The following is a 19,609-nucleotide window of genomic DNA, read 5'->3' as shown; positions in this document are numbered from 1 at the left end:
AATTAAGTTTTACATAGTGGCAACAAAACCATCTTCTAAGGTACATGGACATTCACTTGTTGTTTTTAGGTTTCTGAATTTAATGTATCCCTAAGTAGGCTAGATCCTTCTTGAAAGTAATTTAGACTTAGACATCTAATTAGTTTTTAAATATATACCACCACGCAAAAAGATTTTGCCCTGTTCAGCTGATTTAACCGACTTTGCATTCTTAATGAGGAAACAATTCCATAGCAAACATCTACTGAAATTTCAGCCATTTTGTTTTAATCTATTAAATCCTACTAAATCTGCATTTTGTGGTACAAAAAGCAGTTCTTCAGCTTTATGGATGTGTATAGAGCAACAATTGCTGCTAATGATGAACACCTGACATTCAGTCAATTAGATTTCACTGGTAAATGTGATGGATTAGTGTAGACAAGCTTAGCTGCTTTTCTCCCAAGCTTAGCTGTATTAGCGACAGTCAAAGCTCTTATTATAAGACAAAAACAGTGCATCTGAGTAAATTTTGATGCTCATAAAATACGAGCGTCATTCAGTCAAACCCCAATTAAGGCAGAGAGGAGACGTGATTTAAATAGTGAGCTTTACTGGGGTAACTCATCAGGCTGAGGAAAATGGCAACTGGTTTGTTAAGATGGGGCTGTCGGAATTCCTCTTTAATGAGGGATGAGGCAGAAAGTTTCTGCAAAGGGCGAGGATGGACTGGAGGGAGGGCTAAAAAAACAAAATGTATAAGAAACATGATATTGACTGCACAGGTTTTGATCTGCTTCCACATTTTGCATTTAAAACTTCATAGTCCCCCTAAAGGCGTTTAAAAATATTCAGGATGGCGTAAAAGGAGTTTAATCAGAAGAACTAATGTGATTACATGTTTATCAAGCCTTTCATCTTCCTGAACAAGCCTTTGAAGCTTAATTTACCTGAACAGCAGTATTCCCTGGGCAGGGGAAGAGCACACTGTACATACTGCCTCCCTGTGCTTGTCGTTGATTAACTAATGAGTGCTAATTATGCAGCTGGAGGAGTAACGGAAGGGACAGGAACGTGTTTTATTGTTCTGTAGTCGTGTATCTCAGAAAAAAAATCAGTTTTTTCCTACCTGGCCCCTTGCTTTGCTTCATAAACGGAAACGGGAAGTTCCCATCTAAACCTTATCTTACAGCGTCACATCATGCTAAGTACAAATATAGCATCCGGTTTCAATTCTGTTCAAGGATTTTTATTCCCCTGGGGGGAGAGCTGTTTTACAGAAGAGTCCAACACATATAACATAAACCAACATGACCGACAAAGAGTCCCGGACAACAGCGTTTTAGATTATATAAGTTATTTTATGTTGTGAATGAGATGACAGAGGTGATCTCTATTACCATTACATCTAGGGACACAGAGATGTCTCCTTTCACAGTTGAGAGAGTGTGTCACACACTCTATAAAGCCGTTAGCTTTCTTAAGAATCCTGTATTTGTAGACAGCATTTGGGCTGAACTGATTTGCCCCAACAATTTTTCCTGCTTATTTTCACCTCATTTTCAGAGGACACTCAGTCTTCTGCTTTTGGAGTGCCTGAATACTGCAAATGCTGGCACTGCTTCTTCTAAACCTGAACAAACGTCTTGGGAAGGACAGTCACCATAGCCTCCCGTCTATAGAAAAACACAGCCCTGACAAGCTAAGTTTTATATCCTCTATAATTCCACTGTGAATTGTGTTCTAAAAACTCTGTTTGCAGCAGCTCTCCATCACTTGTGCGTGGGAGAAACCCAGTCACAGCTGACACCTCTGCAAGACACTTCTGTTTTGCTCTTATAGGGATTTCTACTAGCCTCTCAGATTATCCACATCTACAGCTGTACCTGTGCACCCAAAGGCAACCACTCCCACAGCCACCAGGTTGATGGCGTAGGCCTGCTTCTTCGTGAACTGCTCCAGCCAGACGTCACAGATGCTCACAAACAGGAGAGGCCCAAGAGCGAACAGGTAGCCTGAAAGGGAAAAATCCAATGCCAGCTGAATATGGAAGGATCCTTCAGCGCATCCCCTAGTCTGTTTTCCTGTTTCTGCAACACGAATAATATCTGAATAAGACCAGCCTGGCAGCAACATCGAACTGGATGCACAGCACTCTACCTCTAACAAAAGTGCCTGCATATCACCATTGAACACCTGTTGTTTGCCGAGTTATACTTTGAGGTTTAATACCTTAATGTTGATTCAAAACCTAATGCAAATGGGAGCACCTGCACTTTTGTTGGGTTTTTTTTCTGAGAACTCCCTCTACCCTTAGAAAAAGCTAAGGGTAGCAGAATCTATGATGGATTACTAAGAGCTCTGTTCCCCTTTTAACTCAAGTCATAGTACCACTGTAGCATGAACCATCTGGCCTGCAATTTGACCCACTGTTTCAGACAGAACTCTTAGCAAAGTAGCCACACAGTTAGTACCAATGCCAAGCCTGCTCTACCAAATGACTGGCCCTCTGACTGGAGATTCAGACAATTTTGAGAGCCCAGGGGAGAGATGTCTACTTAATAGGCTCATCATACGCTTTGAATCCTGTTGCACTTATTACTTTTGTAATGGTCCATTTTTTTTTTTTGGCATGGACGTAATTTAAAGCTCCCTGCTCTCATAAGAAAATTAATATCACTTCTGTATTTATCAAGTGTGCTCAGCACAGCTGGTCTCTGTCTGCCATTGTGATTTTGTGCCAATGAGCCTTAATTAGACTGAGCAGACACTGGAAATGGAACTGCTGTTGCAAATTTACTTTGGGGAAAAGGGGAGCTTTAATACTGCTGCTGTTTGAAAGGGCTTTTCAATGATAAACTGCTTCACCAAAGATGAAAACTGATCCATGAGAGGATGTATGACACCGAGTCCCCTATCTTAGCCGCTGACAACCTGTCACACTGCAGACAGTGAGATTTATAAATATTCAGTTCATGAAAGACCTTATATAAGTGGCTTGATCTGTTTCAAGCAATACTCTTCCACTCAGATTAGGGTCAATTTAATTGTAGCTTGTTTCTTCTTCTTTGGTTTGATTAATTATATCTCCATTAATTAAAAAAACCAAGGCTGCAGAAATGAAAGGAAAGCAAACTATCAGGAGGGTGTTCTGAATGTTAAAAGTTAAGAATGACTAAACAGGAACAGTACTTCAGGTTCACAAAGTAATGTGATAAGTCGATCATTCCACTCAAAAACCCACATTTCTCACTTACCCACGGTGATTCGGGTGTGCAAGCTGAGCATCTCAACCAAAGCGTTGTTTAATATGACAGCAACAAGAGCCACCAAAATATATGTAAGGCTCATATCAAAGACAATCGATGTGCCTGTGGAGCAAGAAAGATATAAGCTCTAGGTATTATTTAATACAGTGAACAGGGAACCTTATCAGGTCTTTTTTCCTAACGCTCAATCAGTTTTATTATCTTATAAAAGGTTAAGTAGCATCTGAATTTGGTTTCTCATGTAAAAGCAATTTTTTTTTTCAAAGCAAAAAAGATAACTTTCTGCAGCACGATGCTGAGCTAGTTTATTGCGTTTTGCAAAGAAAAAAGGGTAAAAAGTTATAAATGGTTTCTATCTGGATTAAGACGGCCAGGGAGAGTGCATCTCATGCTAAGCATTTGATTTGTTGATATGCTTGCTGATATACTGTACATGCCCAATGCTGAAAGAGGTTGATTTCAAGAAATCGAAAAGAATAACAAAGCACAGTTAACATAATAATATGCAATTCCCAGTGTCAACTGAACATGAATAAATACACAAAACATAACTTGGGCTTTTAAAAAAAAAGTTTCAGTGGTGAGGTTAGCACCCTCTGCATTTAACAGAAAAACAAGGCAGTAAGCAGAATACAGTACCTTTGAATTTATGATGCAAGTAGTCCACATCTGTAATGAAGCTGTTGTAAGGAAGCAAGAACCCAACTCCAGCCAGCAGCATGGCAAAATAAATTCCATGATAATGATCCTGTGGTTCAGGCACCTCAAAAGCTTGACATAAAGAGCAAGGAAAATCAGTAAACCCAAAATACTGTGCCATTCCTTCCAGTTTATGAGCAGTAATATGTTGAAGGACACGTCTACACATTAACAGGATTTCTTAAAGGTCAGTGAAAGGAAATGAAGTTATCAGGTTCTGTTTGTCATCTCGCAGACCTTTTTATAGGAACCGGCATTTCAACAAGACTTTGAGGGTTTAAATATTTGTTAAGTTGTGCTGTATTAAATAGACCGTTTTCCTCTTCCGCATTTGCGCATATTCATGAGTGACAGTGAGCTTGTCGGACCTTTTTGTGTCTACGTGTTGTGTAAAGTGTGACCGTTTCACCACCTGAATAAACAGTGGGCAAGCTCCACTCCCCAACAGCATAAAGCATGCAGAGTACCACGATGCAAACATTCTCATTTGGAAGAAAATATCAAACAAGGCCTTTTGAGACTGCATCCATCTTTCACCCTGAAGACCGTCAGCCTGAATCCAAGACTGCGAAATTCCATCTAGGCAAGAAAAATCCCAGGAACCCAAGGTAAGTATTTCTGTTCTTCCTCTAGAGTTCTTTTACTGTGATGCGCTATTCCATTAGGAACCTCAAAGACATTAAAATGGTAAACCTGATAGCCTGATAGATTTGGGTTCTTCAAAGCAAGAAAACTGTAGTGTGGTGTAAAAACTCCAAGTTAATATTTTATGGATGGGAGCTTATCTTTTTTAGCCACTGCTCTTTCCTGTTCTATTCAGCTACATGATGGAGAGATGGCATGCACTATGCACAGGATAAAAGGGTTTTCTGTTGAGTATTTTAAACTCTGCCTACCACGTAAATTATGCATTTATCTGTCTGTTAAGATAAAGTGTGCAATCTCACTCCCCGATTTGCTGAATTGGCTAAAGCAAGGATTTGATCCTTAGGCAATCCAGGAATTATTAACATTCACCCTGAATCACCCATGTCTAAGTGAAATAAATAAATTCTTACACTTCTATAGCGCCTTTTTAGACACTCCAATCAAAGCGCTTTACAGGTAATGGGGACTCCCCCCCACCATCAAGAATGTGTAGACCCAATCTCGATGATGCAAGGGCAGCCATAATGCACCAGTATGCTCACCAAACATCAGCTATCAGTGGGCTGGGGAGCAGAGTGATGAAGCCAGTTCATAGTTGGGGATTTTTAAAAGGCCATGATTGGTAAAAGCCAGGGGGAAACATAGACGTTATTGATTAATTAAGCCAGATTTATTCAATTAAGAGAGAACCAGACCTTGTATGGCTAAAGAACATTCAGATTTCGTTTCCAAAAGATCACTATATGAAATTACCTGCTTAACTGATCACAATGAAATATCTCCAAATCTACAGAAAGAGATTAATTAAATTATGACTTAAAAAGCTTTTTGGACTGGGGGAGGTACAGAGCCCCAGTGGATGCCACTTCTACCTGGCTCGGTGAAGGTCAGAACCCCCTTATCTGGGACGTCCTTGGTCTGGCTGTCCTCCTCCTCCAGCTGGTAGCTCTCGAAGCTGAAGCTCATCACCACATTGCCTTCTGGGGTCAGCGCAGGTGTGGCCTCTTTGCGGCCCCCAGCGCCCACAGAGCCCATTCTGGCGCCTCTCTGATCCCAGTCCACTCGTTTGGGGCAGGAGGGCGTCTCGCGGTGCATCCAAAAGCACCTGCATGAAAATATCAATCACTTCAACACACGTCGGCTTTGCAGATCAAGCCCACTGTACTCTATCTTAATGACAACTGCGCCACTGCACAGCAGCCTGCAGGTTGCTGTTGATTCTCATCTGTCTTATTTCATCTTTTGAAACTGATTCAGAACCAATATTGGCACTTTTTGGTAATCTGACATTCTGTTCTTTAACAGTAAAACGTGTAAAGTTGTCAAGATATCTGCGGTAGCTTTCTGAAAATACCACTACAAAATTATTTTAGAAAAAAGAGCCTCTTCTGCCCACCACAAAATAAAGCAATTGCCAGTGTTCCTAATAGACATCACCACATGCCTTAAGACACACATTATAGAGCAGAGATAACTGTTTCACTGCAAATCTGTAGAGTTGATCCCAATGAGACAGAGACCAAAACTCTGACTCTGCCCAGTCCAGAAGCTGACTAACACCAGCTCTACACCCGCAAGTGCCAGGTAAGCAGTTGAGCAGGTGTAACTGAGCCAGTCGTGCACTGTCACAGTCAGCTCCAGTCACAGTCAGTTAGTGACCACATGGACTGGACTCAAACTCACAACGTTTAGATTACAGAGCCAGAGCAGCAATGGTATTGGGAACTAAGGAAAGGGAATGGGTACATTTAAATCAGCCTGTTATATTGACAGTTTTAAACATTTAAAAAAAACATATCATACTGTGCTAGAGGTCCCTTTCTGTCTGTCAGGTTTGCACAACTAAATCTGCAGCCTGTCAGGAGGAGAGCGGATGTAAATGAGTGGGGATGTTCCTGATGTCAGAAACACTTCTGGTAATTGATCGCCATTCTGAAAGCCTATCATTTGCCTCCAGCTGGGTTCTGCTTTGTTTGTCATGTCACTCTCCATTGCCTTCTCCAGCTTGCCTTCAAGCAGTTGTGCCTTTGAAAGGGCACTGACCATCTTATAATTCCCTGGTTTTTTTTTTAGAAATTGACCATTATTTTTGTCGTAAACTGACTTCTGAAAAGGTAATGAAGTGTTTATATGATACGATCCCAGGGAAGAACGAGGAATGAAATGAGGACGAAATAAGGAAATGCCGGTAGGGCCCTTAAACACGCCCACCTTTGGGCCACTTGACTTTTTAAACGTCACAGGGAACACAGCCTCTCGCAGGAGGTTAAGCTCTGATTTGAGGAGGGGCATATCCCTCAGCCACAACACCCCATGCTTGCAAGCGCCCACTACCTGTAGGCTTCAGGCATCAATGTTTCACTGAGAGACTGCTGCCTAACTAAGCCCTACCCTCACAGACACTTAGCCAATTGTGACCGCATGGTCCCAGTCACAGTTAGCTAGTGACAGACTCAAAAACACTAAGTGTGACCGTCGCGGTTCCGCGCGGTCTTGTGCCCTCCGCCACCCCGTTCCGTTCCACAGCACCTGGGGCGCGAACCCGGGTCTCTGGCGTAACGCAACAGGGAACCAGCCGCATGAGCTAAAGGAGACCTCCCTCAGCCCAGGCAGCTGAGGTCCCTGCTATGTGTCACGCCCTCTGCAGCCAGAGGGCGCTCCTTCTCTGTCCTTTCCCTAGTTTCCGGTCTGCTGTCCTTCCTGTCCCTCTCTTTCCCTTGGGCTATATATTTCCGGGTCTTGCACTCTGTCAGCGCTCAGCATTGAAGTTCGGATGTCCTGAGACCCGCCTAGCACCAGGGCGCCCCACGTCCGCTCCCTGAGGGCATAGGTTTCTATACGGCATTCCTGAACTCTTTGCACTAATGAGCCCGGGCCTTTTTCCCGTCTCGCCGCTACGCATATGGGTCTTTTTCCGCTCTCCTGCTCCCCACGGTTAGTCCCTTTGGACGTCCGTGACACTATGCGCAGTGAGGGCGATGACGTCACCATATCCGAACTAGCTCCGCTACACCCTCCCCTGCTGACTTTGCCTCGGCAAAGGACACTCCCGTCTGGGTCACAGCACCAATGTGACCATTGGGGTTCCGCGCGGTCTTGTGCCCTCCGCCACCCTGTTCCGTCCTGCAGCACCTGGGGCGCAAACCTGGGTCTCCGGCGTAACGCAACAGGGAACCAGCCGCATGAGCTTAAGGAGACCTCCCCCAGCCCAGGCAGCTGAGGACCCTGCTACGCGCAGTGAGGGCGCCGACGTCACCGTATCCGAACGAGCTCCGCTACATAAGAACATCCTGCACTAGGGCCAGCAACTTTACTGGTTGAGGCCCAAGAGTTTTTTTTCCAAAGGGCCACAAAAAGCATAACACATAATTCATGTTTTGTTTTTCGAGCTTCCTCTTTTCTCACATTTCTCTTTCAGTAACAAATCAGCCTTGCAAACTGACAGCAGAGTGAGAAATATTCTTCAGAAGTGCCAGCAGATCTAAAAATCAAGGACGTTATATAGCAAATTATAAATTAGGTTAAACCTAATTAAGCATATTAGGTTTGTTGAAAAGTGTGTGACTGTGGTAAGGTATTTGTTCATCCCTCAGGAGGGGGATCAGAATACCTCCTGGGTATCCCTGGCTGTCGTAAGAGGCGACTAAAAGGGTTGTGTCAGGAAGGGCATCCGACGTAAAACCATCTTGCCAAAACCATGGTTGCATAGAGCAACCAAAGCAGCTGACCCCAGGACAGTCTGGGACTAAGGCTGTGAAAAAGAGGAGGAGGAGGTAAGGTATTTGTTCATATACGAGACAAAAGCCAAAAGGTTTTGCTTAATGATCATCACTTTTCTGGTTAAGTACACTGAGCATCAAAAGAAACCTAAAAAAAAAATCACAATTATCAGAAAAAGTACAATTTTTAGCTGGTGCCCTTATATTTTATAGAACAGAAATTAGATTAGTATTTGTCAACAGGATTGATCAACAGGGGATCTACAGTAAAAGTCACAAGGTAGCTCTGTATGTTGCCACCAATGGAAGCATTACAAGCTATAGATCTGCAATGCATGCTTTATACCAGGTTACAGATGCTATCTTCTGGAATACTGTCCCCTTTCTCTTATATATTTTAGATGAGCAAGTTTCCCATATACCTGTTCACTGGTCTCTGAACCCTATATGTCACATGTCACTGCAGCTCCTACAAATGTTCAATGGAGTTAAAGTCTGACAAGAAGGGCATCAGAAAGAAAGCTGTTGTTATCTGAGCTGTTATCATTAGGATGTGTGTTATCATTGGAATGTGGTTACATCAGAATGAGACCAAACGGTCACAAGCAAGACCAGGACTTGATCAACACGGAGCTGTGCAATCAGGCTGCAATCAATCACGACAGGCAGAGCTCTGTAGTGGCATCACACTCCTGCCAAGACCATCACCGTCTGACTGCCCCATCAATCTTGGCAGATTGTTGTGTTGTGACTCACGATCCCAGACCATGGCCTATCGTTGAGAGATTGAATGACTGTAACATCTTGACATTTGAGAAATTGCTGGCTGTGAAGCCCCAGCCAGTGAGTGACAGTGTGCTGACTTAGTCCTGCATCTAAAATACCAATGGCACAAAGACTGTGTGTTTGAATAAACAGGGCATATTGGTTCCTATCTGTGTTTTTCTATCAGGTTTTTCCAGACCTATCACTTCTATTGAACCAGCTCGTTCATTAATGAGATGATTAAAGCCATTGCAATTGTCAAAATTCCTCAAACTTATTGGTATCGATTAATCAAATAGACAGTTAAATAATATCCAAATGCACGTTTTACAGTTTTCAAAAAAGATAGATGAATAGAAATTTATCATGATATTAAATAATATTATACATGAATTAGAATTCAGTATTTTAACATACATTCCATTATACATATACATTCACCCTTTCAATGCTAAAAGAAATAAATTGCATATAAATTATTCATTTAAAGCCTTTTAAACTATTTTCTGCTACAACAAGATATAGTAACTTCTAAAATTATATAAAAAGATATGACAGAACTGGCTCCTCATCCAAAGAGATACAATTAACTTTATCCAAAGAATGAACATTCAGTAAATAAGACTTAGAAATATTAATATTAATTACATTTAAAAACTACACTGAAGAAGCAATACTTATTTAATTTTTATTCAATATTGTTAAAAAAGGAGTCTTCATTGCCTTACAAATACTTCCAAGACTGTGCAGCTAATTAATATATTTCAATAATCTAATACATAGAAATGACATTTCTGAAGAGAAAAACTGAGTGGTGTTAGTTAAGGCTCATTTTTCATTACACACCATTTCAATGGACTGGAGATGAAAATCATTCCACTACTGCCATGGGCAACCATTATTATGTTAAACCGCAGTACTGAATGGCACTGAGTAAAAATCCATTGTAAAAGCACTGGAGACCCTGTGTTATAGAGAGTTATGAGAATGATATGATACACTGTGTGCAGCATACCTAATTTCAGAGTTCTTTTTCCACATATTATCCCTCTGCATAAAGGCTTTTCAGAACATTCAAGCTTGCTTCAGACAGCTCACTATTAAGATCCTGTCAGTACGCATTCATATATTCCACTTTTGAAGAAATGCCACATTTATCTCATGATCACCATTTGATGCACCATACATGACATGAGTGTTTGACGTTACTTAAAAGGAAAGAAAGAATGTGTCTCAAATGCTGCCAAACCTGCCCTAATTTTCTCTATTTGCTGTCTTTTAGATTCTAGTTCTACTCCTGGATAGGACAGCAAGAGCAAATAAGTACATCCATCTACAGACCTCTGAAGGCATTAGGGCAGCTCTTCAACTGTGTGTCCCTGTGGCTCCAGCAGATGACATTACAAATGGAACAGCTACCTGATCAGCTTAGGCAACTTCCTCTGTAGATGCCAAAATCAGCAGTCAGTCATGGCCTTTGCAAAACCATAATATACAGCACTGCTGACAGATGGCTCCCACCTTCCCTGTGGCCTAGGAAAAGAGACTGCACTTCACAGCAACAAATGCAGTATTTTATACTTTTAATTTCCACTCCTTCTTAAGATTGCCATTTGTAAAAAGGACACAGAGAGGAAAAAGGCAGAAAAATCATTTTAATAGATCAGCAGTCCTTGGATCTTGAATCTTGAACTATTAAAGGGTCTCTGCCTCCCCTATTTCTGCTTGCTTTCCATTTTCTGCTAACCTTTCCAGTGTGCTTAGAATATCCGTTTCCTGTCAAGTCTTGTTACTCTTGCCCATGCTACCATGCATCGTGTTGGACACCTTGGAACAGTCTATACTAATCAGCCAAGTCACCATCACTGTTTTCTCACATCAACCTTAATGCTGAATGTTGTTACAAAGGACCTTGCTTTAGAGTCAAGCAGTACTGGGCTGTAACCTCAGATGGTGTTCTTACTGTACATGACATAAAGACTTTATAATATTGCTTCCAAACGAGAGAAGGTAATTTCACTCATCTAGCTTGTTTGGTGGTTAGTAGTTAATTGAGCCAAGAATTGCATCCAGACATTTCTTGAAAGAAATTACAGTATCATCTTCACCAACATGGCTGGGTAGCTTGCTCCACCCTCCCACTACACGTTGTGTAATGAAGTGCCTCCTGTTCTCAATTTTAAACGTGTCTTCTGATTCGTCTTTTATTTTTGCTTCGTAGCATTTTGAATACTTGAATCAGATCCGTTTGTAGTCCTCTCTGATCCAGGTTCAGTTCCTTTAGCCTGCCAGTGCTGTCACAATCACAATCTGTTGTCTACATTTATGTGATTTAAGAAGGAGGATACAGTAATAAATCACATACAGTACCTGCACACTTCCATCACGTTTGTGGAATTGGGAATAGCTAAACCGTATGTCCTGGAACCAGTTTGTCCTACAGGATTGTCTTCTTTTTTAAAATGCTGAGACTGCCTGACGAGGTGATAATTAAAACATACACCTCTGGACTCACACCTGATTACAAAAGCCCAAAAGATGAGACTTAATCAGGAGCTGTCAGTTCTGCCAAGGTTTGACATATCAAGAATCAGTGAGAAAATAAAAACAAAACAAAACAGCCAAAGATTTCACCAGCACCACACATATCCGAGGCTCTGTAATTTGATCGGGTCCGCATCTGTTTAGGTCTTGGGTTTTTGTACTGATTCAGACAGATTCCTTGTAGTTCTGACAGGCTGGTTAGTGCAGGGAGCACTTCTCAATGTCAGTAGGAAGCTCAATGACAGAGCGTCTAGCTGCAGGCAGGACAGGGTTTAAGTAACCTGGAACTGATGATATTATGATCCATTAAGCGGGGACATGTGGAATGGACAGTAGGCCCGATCGAGTTCCTCACAACACCAGGAGGTGGGCCATGTGTAAACATGGCTGGTTGCCAAGGAGACTTAGGACTGCGAGCCCGGGCTCGACTGAGTATAAGAACATTAAGTTTTTTTAGGTGACATTTTGGTTCTGGGGGTCATGTAAATCTAATCAGCCTCACAACAGCTTTGATCAGCAGATAAACATTTAATTGATCCTTACTCCTGAAACCATGAACCAGTGTAAGGTGGCCAGCTGAAACTGACCTGATAGCATGGATCCAACATTTACAAACACTATAAATAAGCAGTGCCATTCGACTATGAATTGTCCAAAATCAGCAGGTCAGAGCTGATAAAGCTGAAAGCTAATGTGCTTTCACAAAACATAGGTGAAACGCTGGTTGTCAAGCATTAATTCCTGTTCTCCTGCGGGACTCCATTAATCAGTCAAACTAGCTGGTGGGCCAAACATAGCAATTTAATAGCACCTAGAACTGGGATTCCAATTTTCATCCGGTGCAAATTTTGATGCCACTGTGATTATAATAAACATGCTTGACAAACTGCTAGACAGCATTTTTAAATAATTTAATACAATGTTATACGCCACACAGTAAATAGAGACAATTTTCTTTCCTCCCACACACCTTCACAATGGCAGTGATTTGTTTGTGTTGTACGTTGTAAGTGCATTTGAAAATTAAGATTGTCTCGCTGTGGGAAACCGAACATTTTCCGGTGTCACTTCTGGGGCGGTACCCAGTATGTGCTGCTTATTTCTGGAGGTTCTTGAAAACCTAAGTTTCTTGATCAACATATTCAAACAAGTCAAAGGGGGAATTGCATCGATCAGGAAAATGAGTGTGAGGCAACTATCTGGGAACATCTGTTGTTGGCACACCCCATTACTCCTCTAGTTTCCAAATATTTTTGTATGTAGTGTTCTTGTCTAACCATTGCAGATAAAAGGGTAATGCTTTTCAATACGTTGCAGTTCATAATTTATTCATGAGGAATGTGCGAATTTGTAAGAGTGGCTTGTGACTACAGTATGATTCATAGCAGTGGTTCCTACAGTAATTATGGTCCAGGGAGACTCCTATGTCTTCTGATCTTTGTTTCGGTCCACTTCCTAATTGAATGCTAATCAATTTCAATAGTCTAGGTGAGGTATGATTGTTTTCAGCTCTTGAACAGTTGAATGGGATTTGTAATTGGTATCGCCCATGTATCACTTCCTGAGTAGAGCCTAGCTTTTTCAGGTATGCTGCCTGAAAAATGTAACCAGCTGGATCTCTACAGAAAGGAAAGATGGCCACTTTGGGTGTGTCTGATACGTGTCATTTCCTGTACATCAGGAACTGACCACCTCTGTTTCTTATCTGTTTGATTTAATACTGGTTTTTATTATTGGCTGACTTCTAAAGATTTAGATCTGAGAGTACAGGGTATGGTGATTGGGATCTGGGACTATAGTTATATCTTTATATGGTTAGAATTCTACTATGGTTTTACATTTTTACTTTACTCCATTTCTGGTGCGCAATTAAACAAGAAAAATGCTCAAAATAAACAGATCACATTAAGAGCTCGTTAGAGTAGAAATAAGGGAGCAAACACCAAAATCTAGAGAGACTACATAAAGTTTTTTTACACTACTGTAGTTGGAAAAATACACTTGAAGAAGTTTACTTTTAAAAGCAAGGACAAAGTGCAGAAACAGGTAAATAAGAAACTAGGTCAATTAAAGGCAATAATTAGCACCAGTGATCCCCCAGCTCAGCTTGGAATTAACACTTGCAGAAAATGCAGTCTCGCAAGACCAGGAGCAGGAACCACAGACCTAAAGTGTTTCATTGCAATTAAATGAAAAATATGGACATACTGTAAAATGTTAATGATCAGTCTATCAATGATTTACAGAGTAATTTATTTCATTGGGTTTATTTACCAAAAGAGCCAATAAAATGTGCCCAGTATATCTTCAAACGTCTGACACCTAACAAAAGGCAGCTGCTCTTATCGAAATGGATTCAAATTAATAGATGAGATTTCGGCAGTCATACAAATTTATTTTGCAAATGCATGAATTAATAATTGTTTGTATTTATATAGTAATTTTCACTTAAAAGGATCTCATAGCAGAAAGCAGAAGCACTTCATCTACCAGTGAAGTGCAGCACCCAGTGTGATGTTTGGCAGCCCTTCATGACACAGCAGACCAGCAGTAGAAGTGATAATGACTTCACTAAGGCAGAAAAATTAGGGAGGCATATTTTGCAAGCGGACTTCAACCAGGTCAACGGGGTTCACACTTGTACAGTGACATAGGGTCTTTTTTGACCCAGTACTCAAGACGTGGTCAATAAAGTGTCACGATCGGCGTCCCTCCTCTTTAGTTGATTACGTGCACCTGCCCCCTTTTTTGCCAGTTATTATTTAAGCCTGGTGCTCCCGCTATTCCTGGCTCAGCACTGGGAGATGGACGCCCAGAAGCCTGCCTGCCAACGGGTCCAGGAGAGACCTGACGGCACAGGCTTCATCACGGCGTCCTGACCGTCTGAGACCGGGGCTTGGAGCGCCTGACCTTGTCATCCTGGTTTTATTCCCTGTCCCTGTTCCAGATCCCGTTCGGGTTTTTAACTGTTTGTTTCGTTTTGGTTGGATCCTCCGGTTTTGGCTTTTGGACTACCTGAACTTGTTTGCCATCGCCACGCCCCCCCGAGCACCGGATCACCGTAGACATGCCCCCCTGTCCGTCAACCCGTCCTGATCCTCTTCCTCTCCTCCCCTGATGTCCTCTTCCACTCACGTCCGGATTGTACCATCTGCATAGGGTCCTAAACTACGCTTCACGGGAGTCAGTTCCCAATCAAGGTCAAATCAAGATTCCTCAAATCATAGGTAACATCTACAAAACAGAATCCCGAATCACCATATTTTGAGCTCTTAAGAACAGAAACTGGTGGTAGATACTGATTCAGTGACACCATTTTGGGCATCAACCTGGTTTTCCAGATGTAGAGCAGTGTTCGCAATTCTGGATCACAGCGGCATGTCTTGGTTTTCATTCCATTCAAGTTTATGGAACATCTCCTTGGGCTCTCCATTTTGTACCCATTCAGCTATTAAATAGTTGGACCAGGTTGGAAATAAGCTTGAATCCATGTACTAGCTAATTTTGGAACTTCTGACATTAATGATTGTTTTCTAAAAGACTAGGTGGAATTTAACCAATGAGTCTGTACTACACGAGATCTTATTATAGGTTGGTTTTAGACACAGTGTCATCCCCACCTCTTTTTGTACATCACTGATAACCATTGAGAGTTTTATAGAAAACAATGGTGGCACACCGATTCAAAACCAAGTTGAAATAGAAATCAGTGTGCTATTCTTGGAAATAATCATAAAAGAGGGATAATGTCTGAAATTGAGGCTGTGGTGGGGTGCCATCCCTCAGCCTACAGTATTTGTCGTGGGCCTAGAAAAACAAGTACCCTTTGGAAGATTCATATTGTCCACCACTGCAGTAGGTCAGCATGGGAAAAAAAGAGAAATCAAAGAACTGGCACTTGTAAATAGTTGTTTGGTTGCTTGTAGGTTGCAGGTAGTCTTACTCACCAGCATTCAGAGGGGAAAAAAATCATACTCAAACTCAGGGCAAAAGATAAACTCTGGGAAACTAACCAGATGGCCACTGGCCTGATTCCGCAGCGCCATCTAGTGATGGGGAGGGGTGCTGCACTCTCCGTCCATAAACACTGATGTTTAATCATTTACCCATAAATTGCAATATTTGCATATAACTGTTTTTAAGAAAAAAACTACAAAACACAAATGTGGGGGCTTTTGTGTGGAGAAGGGCTGTTTTTGTGTTTTCTAGACATATGCACAGCACGGAGCAGCAGGCCATTAAGAGGCTTATGGGAGGTAACAGGGGGCGTGGTTTCCGAAATACCACAACAGAAAAAAGAGGCTTCGCTCTGCTGGGGAGTTTTCTCTTAAGACTTGGATGAGGAAGTATTCTTCCTGTCAGTTGAATTTATTGTGTTCCCCCTGGCTGAACTATAAATAAACAGACATCCTTTAATTATCCTCTTTTTTGTATACTGGTTGAGCCTGATTTCTGCTGTGCGTTAGGCCTCAGGTGACCATTCAGAAGGGGGGCTGTGATAAAGACCTTGGTGCAACCTTGAGAAAAAGTTCAAATCAAGCAATTCGTTGAAAAACCAGTTCAAGAATTTTAGCTAATCAAAATCTCCATAAACAAAGACCATTAAATACAGGGATACTCCCGAACCAGAACTGGGAAACTGCGACAATCCCAGTACTGATCATAGCCAGCCTTACTTAGTTCCTGATATCTAGGAAGATCAGGCTCCAAAGCAGCTATTAAATAAGTACAAATAATTAATTCTGCACTGAAAAGTAGAAAAAAAAACACTCTAAAGAATTAACCTTTACTGTCCAAAGCACAATGATGCAGCTCCCTGCTCAAACCGATCAAATAAGGCGTCACATTAATAATATGTAGGGAACAATATGTTTCCCCAGGAAGTTCATTATGCGAGGGACATACGGCGAGAGAACTCTGCCATCTTCGTGAAATAAGCTTAAAGACTTGCAGGCAGAACTGTTAATAAACTGTCAAGCGCTATATTCACTAACGTTGACACAGAATATTTAACAACACCTGCTTTACTAATAGCATCTGACAGGAAAAAAATATCGACTGACTACCACGCAGACAGCCAATGATACTGGACTGACAAAGAAGCAGCAAGCACTTTAGAAGACGCACAGGCCTGTGTGACACTTTTTAAACAGCTTTTCTCAGGTATGACTCAACCCGGCACAGAACCTTAAAAGAGAACTTACGAATGAGACAGCTACACCTGGTTGAAGAAAATGCAGCGCTTAACATTTTACAATGGCAAACTGAGTTGATTTACCCAGAAACATAATCGAAAATATTTGCAAAACAGAAGTTGTTATATAATTTTGATTAGGTACAGTATAATTAATATATCCCCTTTTCGGTGATTTTCAAAATTAGGCCTACTATATACCATTATTATGCATAGGACAGATGTATCATGTATAAAATAATAAGTAACCTAACGGATATTTGAATACGACTACTGCTACAACTAATATTGCTTTGTCTATCGTGGTTTTGGAGACTTGCATTTTTTTCTTCATTGATTCCCTTATCAAGTTCATTGAAAGCACACTCGACACGACTAGTGTAGGTTGGTCACTGGTTTTTAATTGCATTTTGGCATCCAGATACAAGCATGTTAAAGCCAAATTTCAGCTGGGATATTAAACCATTAGGGGCAGCAGGTTTGTCCTGCGAAAGCCACAAATAAAAGCTTACTTGCTGAAAAATACAAAAAGGAATGTAAATTTAATTACTTATACTTTATTTTTTTAAATAAAGTGATTTAAAAAGTACCCCCCAATGAAAACGACGTTCATGCCGCGATTAATTTCTCCGTTAAGTAATGAAAGATTTTTGGTTAAGCCAAGATCGGGGCGAAAAATTGGATTTCATTTCGCTTTGTTCTCGACAGAGGGTGGCGCTCGCCTTGTCTTTCACAAACAAGGACAAGAATATTTGATGCAAAAATAAAATATACAGCTGTTTAGAAAAGAAAACTAATTGTAAAATAGGAAGTTTGCGCTGTTGTAAGCAAGTGTATGTATTCTTGCCTATTGAAAATGTATTTAAGGGCAAAAGTATATTAAACCCTTTTCATCATATTAAAATTTAAAATGGTGTTTTTTAGTTTAAGTTTAAAGAAAAATTAAACGTTCAAAAAAACGCACTAAAACACATCACATAAGCTTTAACAGACAATACTACGTAATTAATTTTTTTAAAGATGTAAACATAATATATCATAAACAAAGAATATACGGTCGGGATCACTAAGGTGCATTTACAATGTCACATTTAATAAAAAAAAGAACATTATCTGTTATGTTTGTAAATATTTCACGTTCTTCATCCATTTTAATTATCTAGTACTAGTCCTAACATGAAATAGTGAACTGTGTTGTCAGCTTTTACTATGAACCCTGCTCGTAATGTATTCTTGCTTTATTCTGCACTGAAACCTTTTCATTATCTCCAGGCAAGCTGTTATCTCGGAAAACACACAACAGGTTACCTCTTACCTTTTGCAGATTTGGAAAACGCTGGAACTTGTTAAGATTTCATCCCTTTAAATGAAAAGCGGTGAATCTATCGCTTTTTCCATCTCGGATTCACAGGCTGAGTTCAATCCATCTGAAGGGTCTCTGGTCTACTACGTTCCCTTTTCACGTAAGGTGCAACACCGAGAGTCGCTCACGCTGCCTTCCTCCCTCCCACTGAACAAAACCGATTCCCACACTCTGAGATCCCAACTCGTAGCATCCTACGAACAGTCGCTAAACACTGGCGTCTCGGTGAAATTTAAAGGGGACCTCTGCATTATTCCGACCACATACTAGATTTAACAACACTTTGCTTACTGTAGAGTCGGACTTTTTATCCAATACTCGGTGTGGGTTTTCCGGCAATTGAAAAGTGCCAATAAAGAAATTATCCGGGGATAAATTCACATTGAATGTAGCCATTTTGAAGGAAAATGCTGAGTAAATTTCAAAGGGTCAATGAACAACCCACCTGTTGAAAAACATATGACGTTATTAGGCATCTAGAGACTTATTATTTTTTTGTTATTCCCACACTTAAAATCTGTCCTGTTATCAGGTTTATGACTTTAAGTTGCTTTTAATTAACACCTCGGCAGACGAAGTGCAATTATTTTAAGTATCTGTAATAGAAATAAGCAACTAGAAACCCAGAGGCCTCTCACAACTGGAGTACATCCAATATATTTTAATTACTCCTGCTGCAATTTTTTCCATGACAGATGAATTATTTATCACCCGATACGGAATGAATACAGATTGTTTTATGCTAAAGAGATAACATAGACACTTTGCAAGCAGCTTTACGATTTTAAAATGAACTGAGAGTGCCGGGACCTGCGGCAAGAGAGATCGGTGATGAAGTTCTTCTTTAACTTAACTTTGTATGAGGCTTACGTCGTACATTCCTATTCAACCTTAAAACCAGAATCCTTGCACTGTGCAGGTTCAAGAGTAAACGAGATGAATGTGTTGTGTTCAGATATGAAACACATCTGCTGTGAATCCTCCTTCCTGACTAAAACAGCCTGTTGCTATTCCAATAAGATGGGAACTTATAGTAATAGTTAAAATGAAGAAATGAGAACAGAGAAAAAAATAAGACATTTAAAAAACAAGACAATGTATTTAATACATCTTAAATATGATAACAGATATTTGTTTTTTTTTAACTATTTGAAGAGTAACTGGAAATGGAAATTAAAGGAGAACCTGAGTTTGTAATAAACCATCTTTGTTCTCTAGCCTGCATGTATACCAGTCCTCTGCAGTAGAGGATATTTATGCACTGGCTGCCATGATGAGATGTCTTGTGTTCTGCAGAGTCCCCTGGAAGGACACCACCATAGTTTCCAGTCTGCCTCTGAGTCATTTCTTAGACAAGGTCCAGCAGTCGGTGCTCATAATGCAGATGTGTTTTTAGACCTTAACCTTAACACTCAGACCTGGCTGATCC

The 19,609-nt window shown here is 40.9% G+C and overlaps 1 protein-coding gene across 2 annotated transcripts in view; it reads right to left on the bottom strand.

Moving 5' to 3' along the window:
- The window catches only part of slc29a4a (solute carrier family 29 member 4a), a 28,780-nt gene extending 10,361 nt beyond the window's left edge, over nucleotides 1–18,419 (bottom strand). Inside the window, exons 1-5 of one of the 2 annotated variants that reach the window (XM_088612502.1) lie at nucleotides 18,133–18,419; nucleotides 5,468–5,700; nucleotides 3,888–4,019; nucleotides 3,237–3,350; nucleotides 1,866–1,994 (exon numbers count right to left, since the gene is read on the bottom strand). In XM_088612502.1, the coding sequence (XP_088468628.1) occupies nucleotides 1,866–1,994; nucleotides 3,237–3,350; nucleotides 3,888–4,019; nucleotides 5,468–5,690 (598 nt within the window). In that variant the 5' untranslated portion in view covers nucleotides 5,691–5,700; nucleotides 18,133–18,419. The remainder of the gene's footprint in view (nucleotides 1–1,865; nucleotides 1,995–3,236; nucleotides 3,351–3,887; nucleotides 4,020–5,467; nucleotides 5,701–18,132) is intronic. The other variant, XM_088612503.1, reaches the window with a different exon arrangement.
- Between the last annotated feature and the right edge of the window lie 1,190 nt (nucleotides 18,420–19,609).

The sequence above is a fragment of the Lepisosteus platostomus genome, chromosome 19, assembly GCF_059453375.1.
Source record: "Lepisosteus platostomus isolate fLepPlt1 chromosome 19, fLepPlt1.hap1, whole genome shotgun sequence".
Taxonomy (NCBI): domain Eukaryota; kingdom Metazoa; phylum Chordata; class Actinopteri; order Semionotiformes; family Lepisosteidae; genus Lepisosteus; species Lepisosteus platostomus.
The sequence above is the reverse complement of the archived record's forward strand: the minus strand, read 5'-3'. Positions and strand labels throughout refer to the sequence as shown.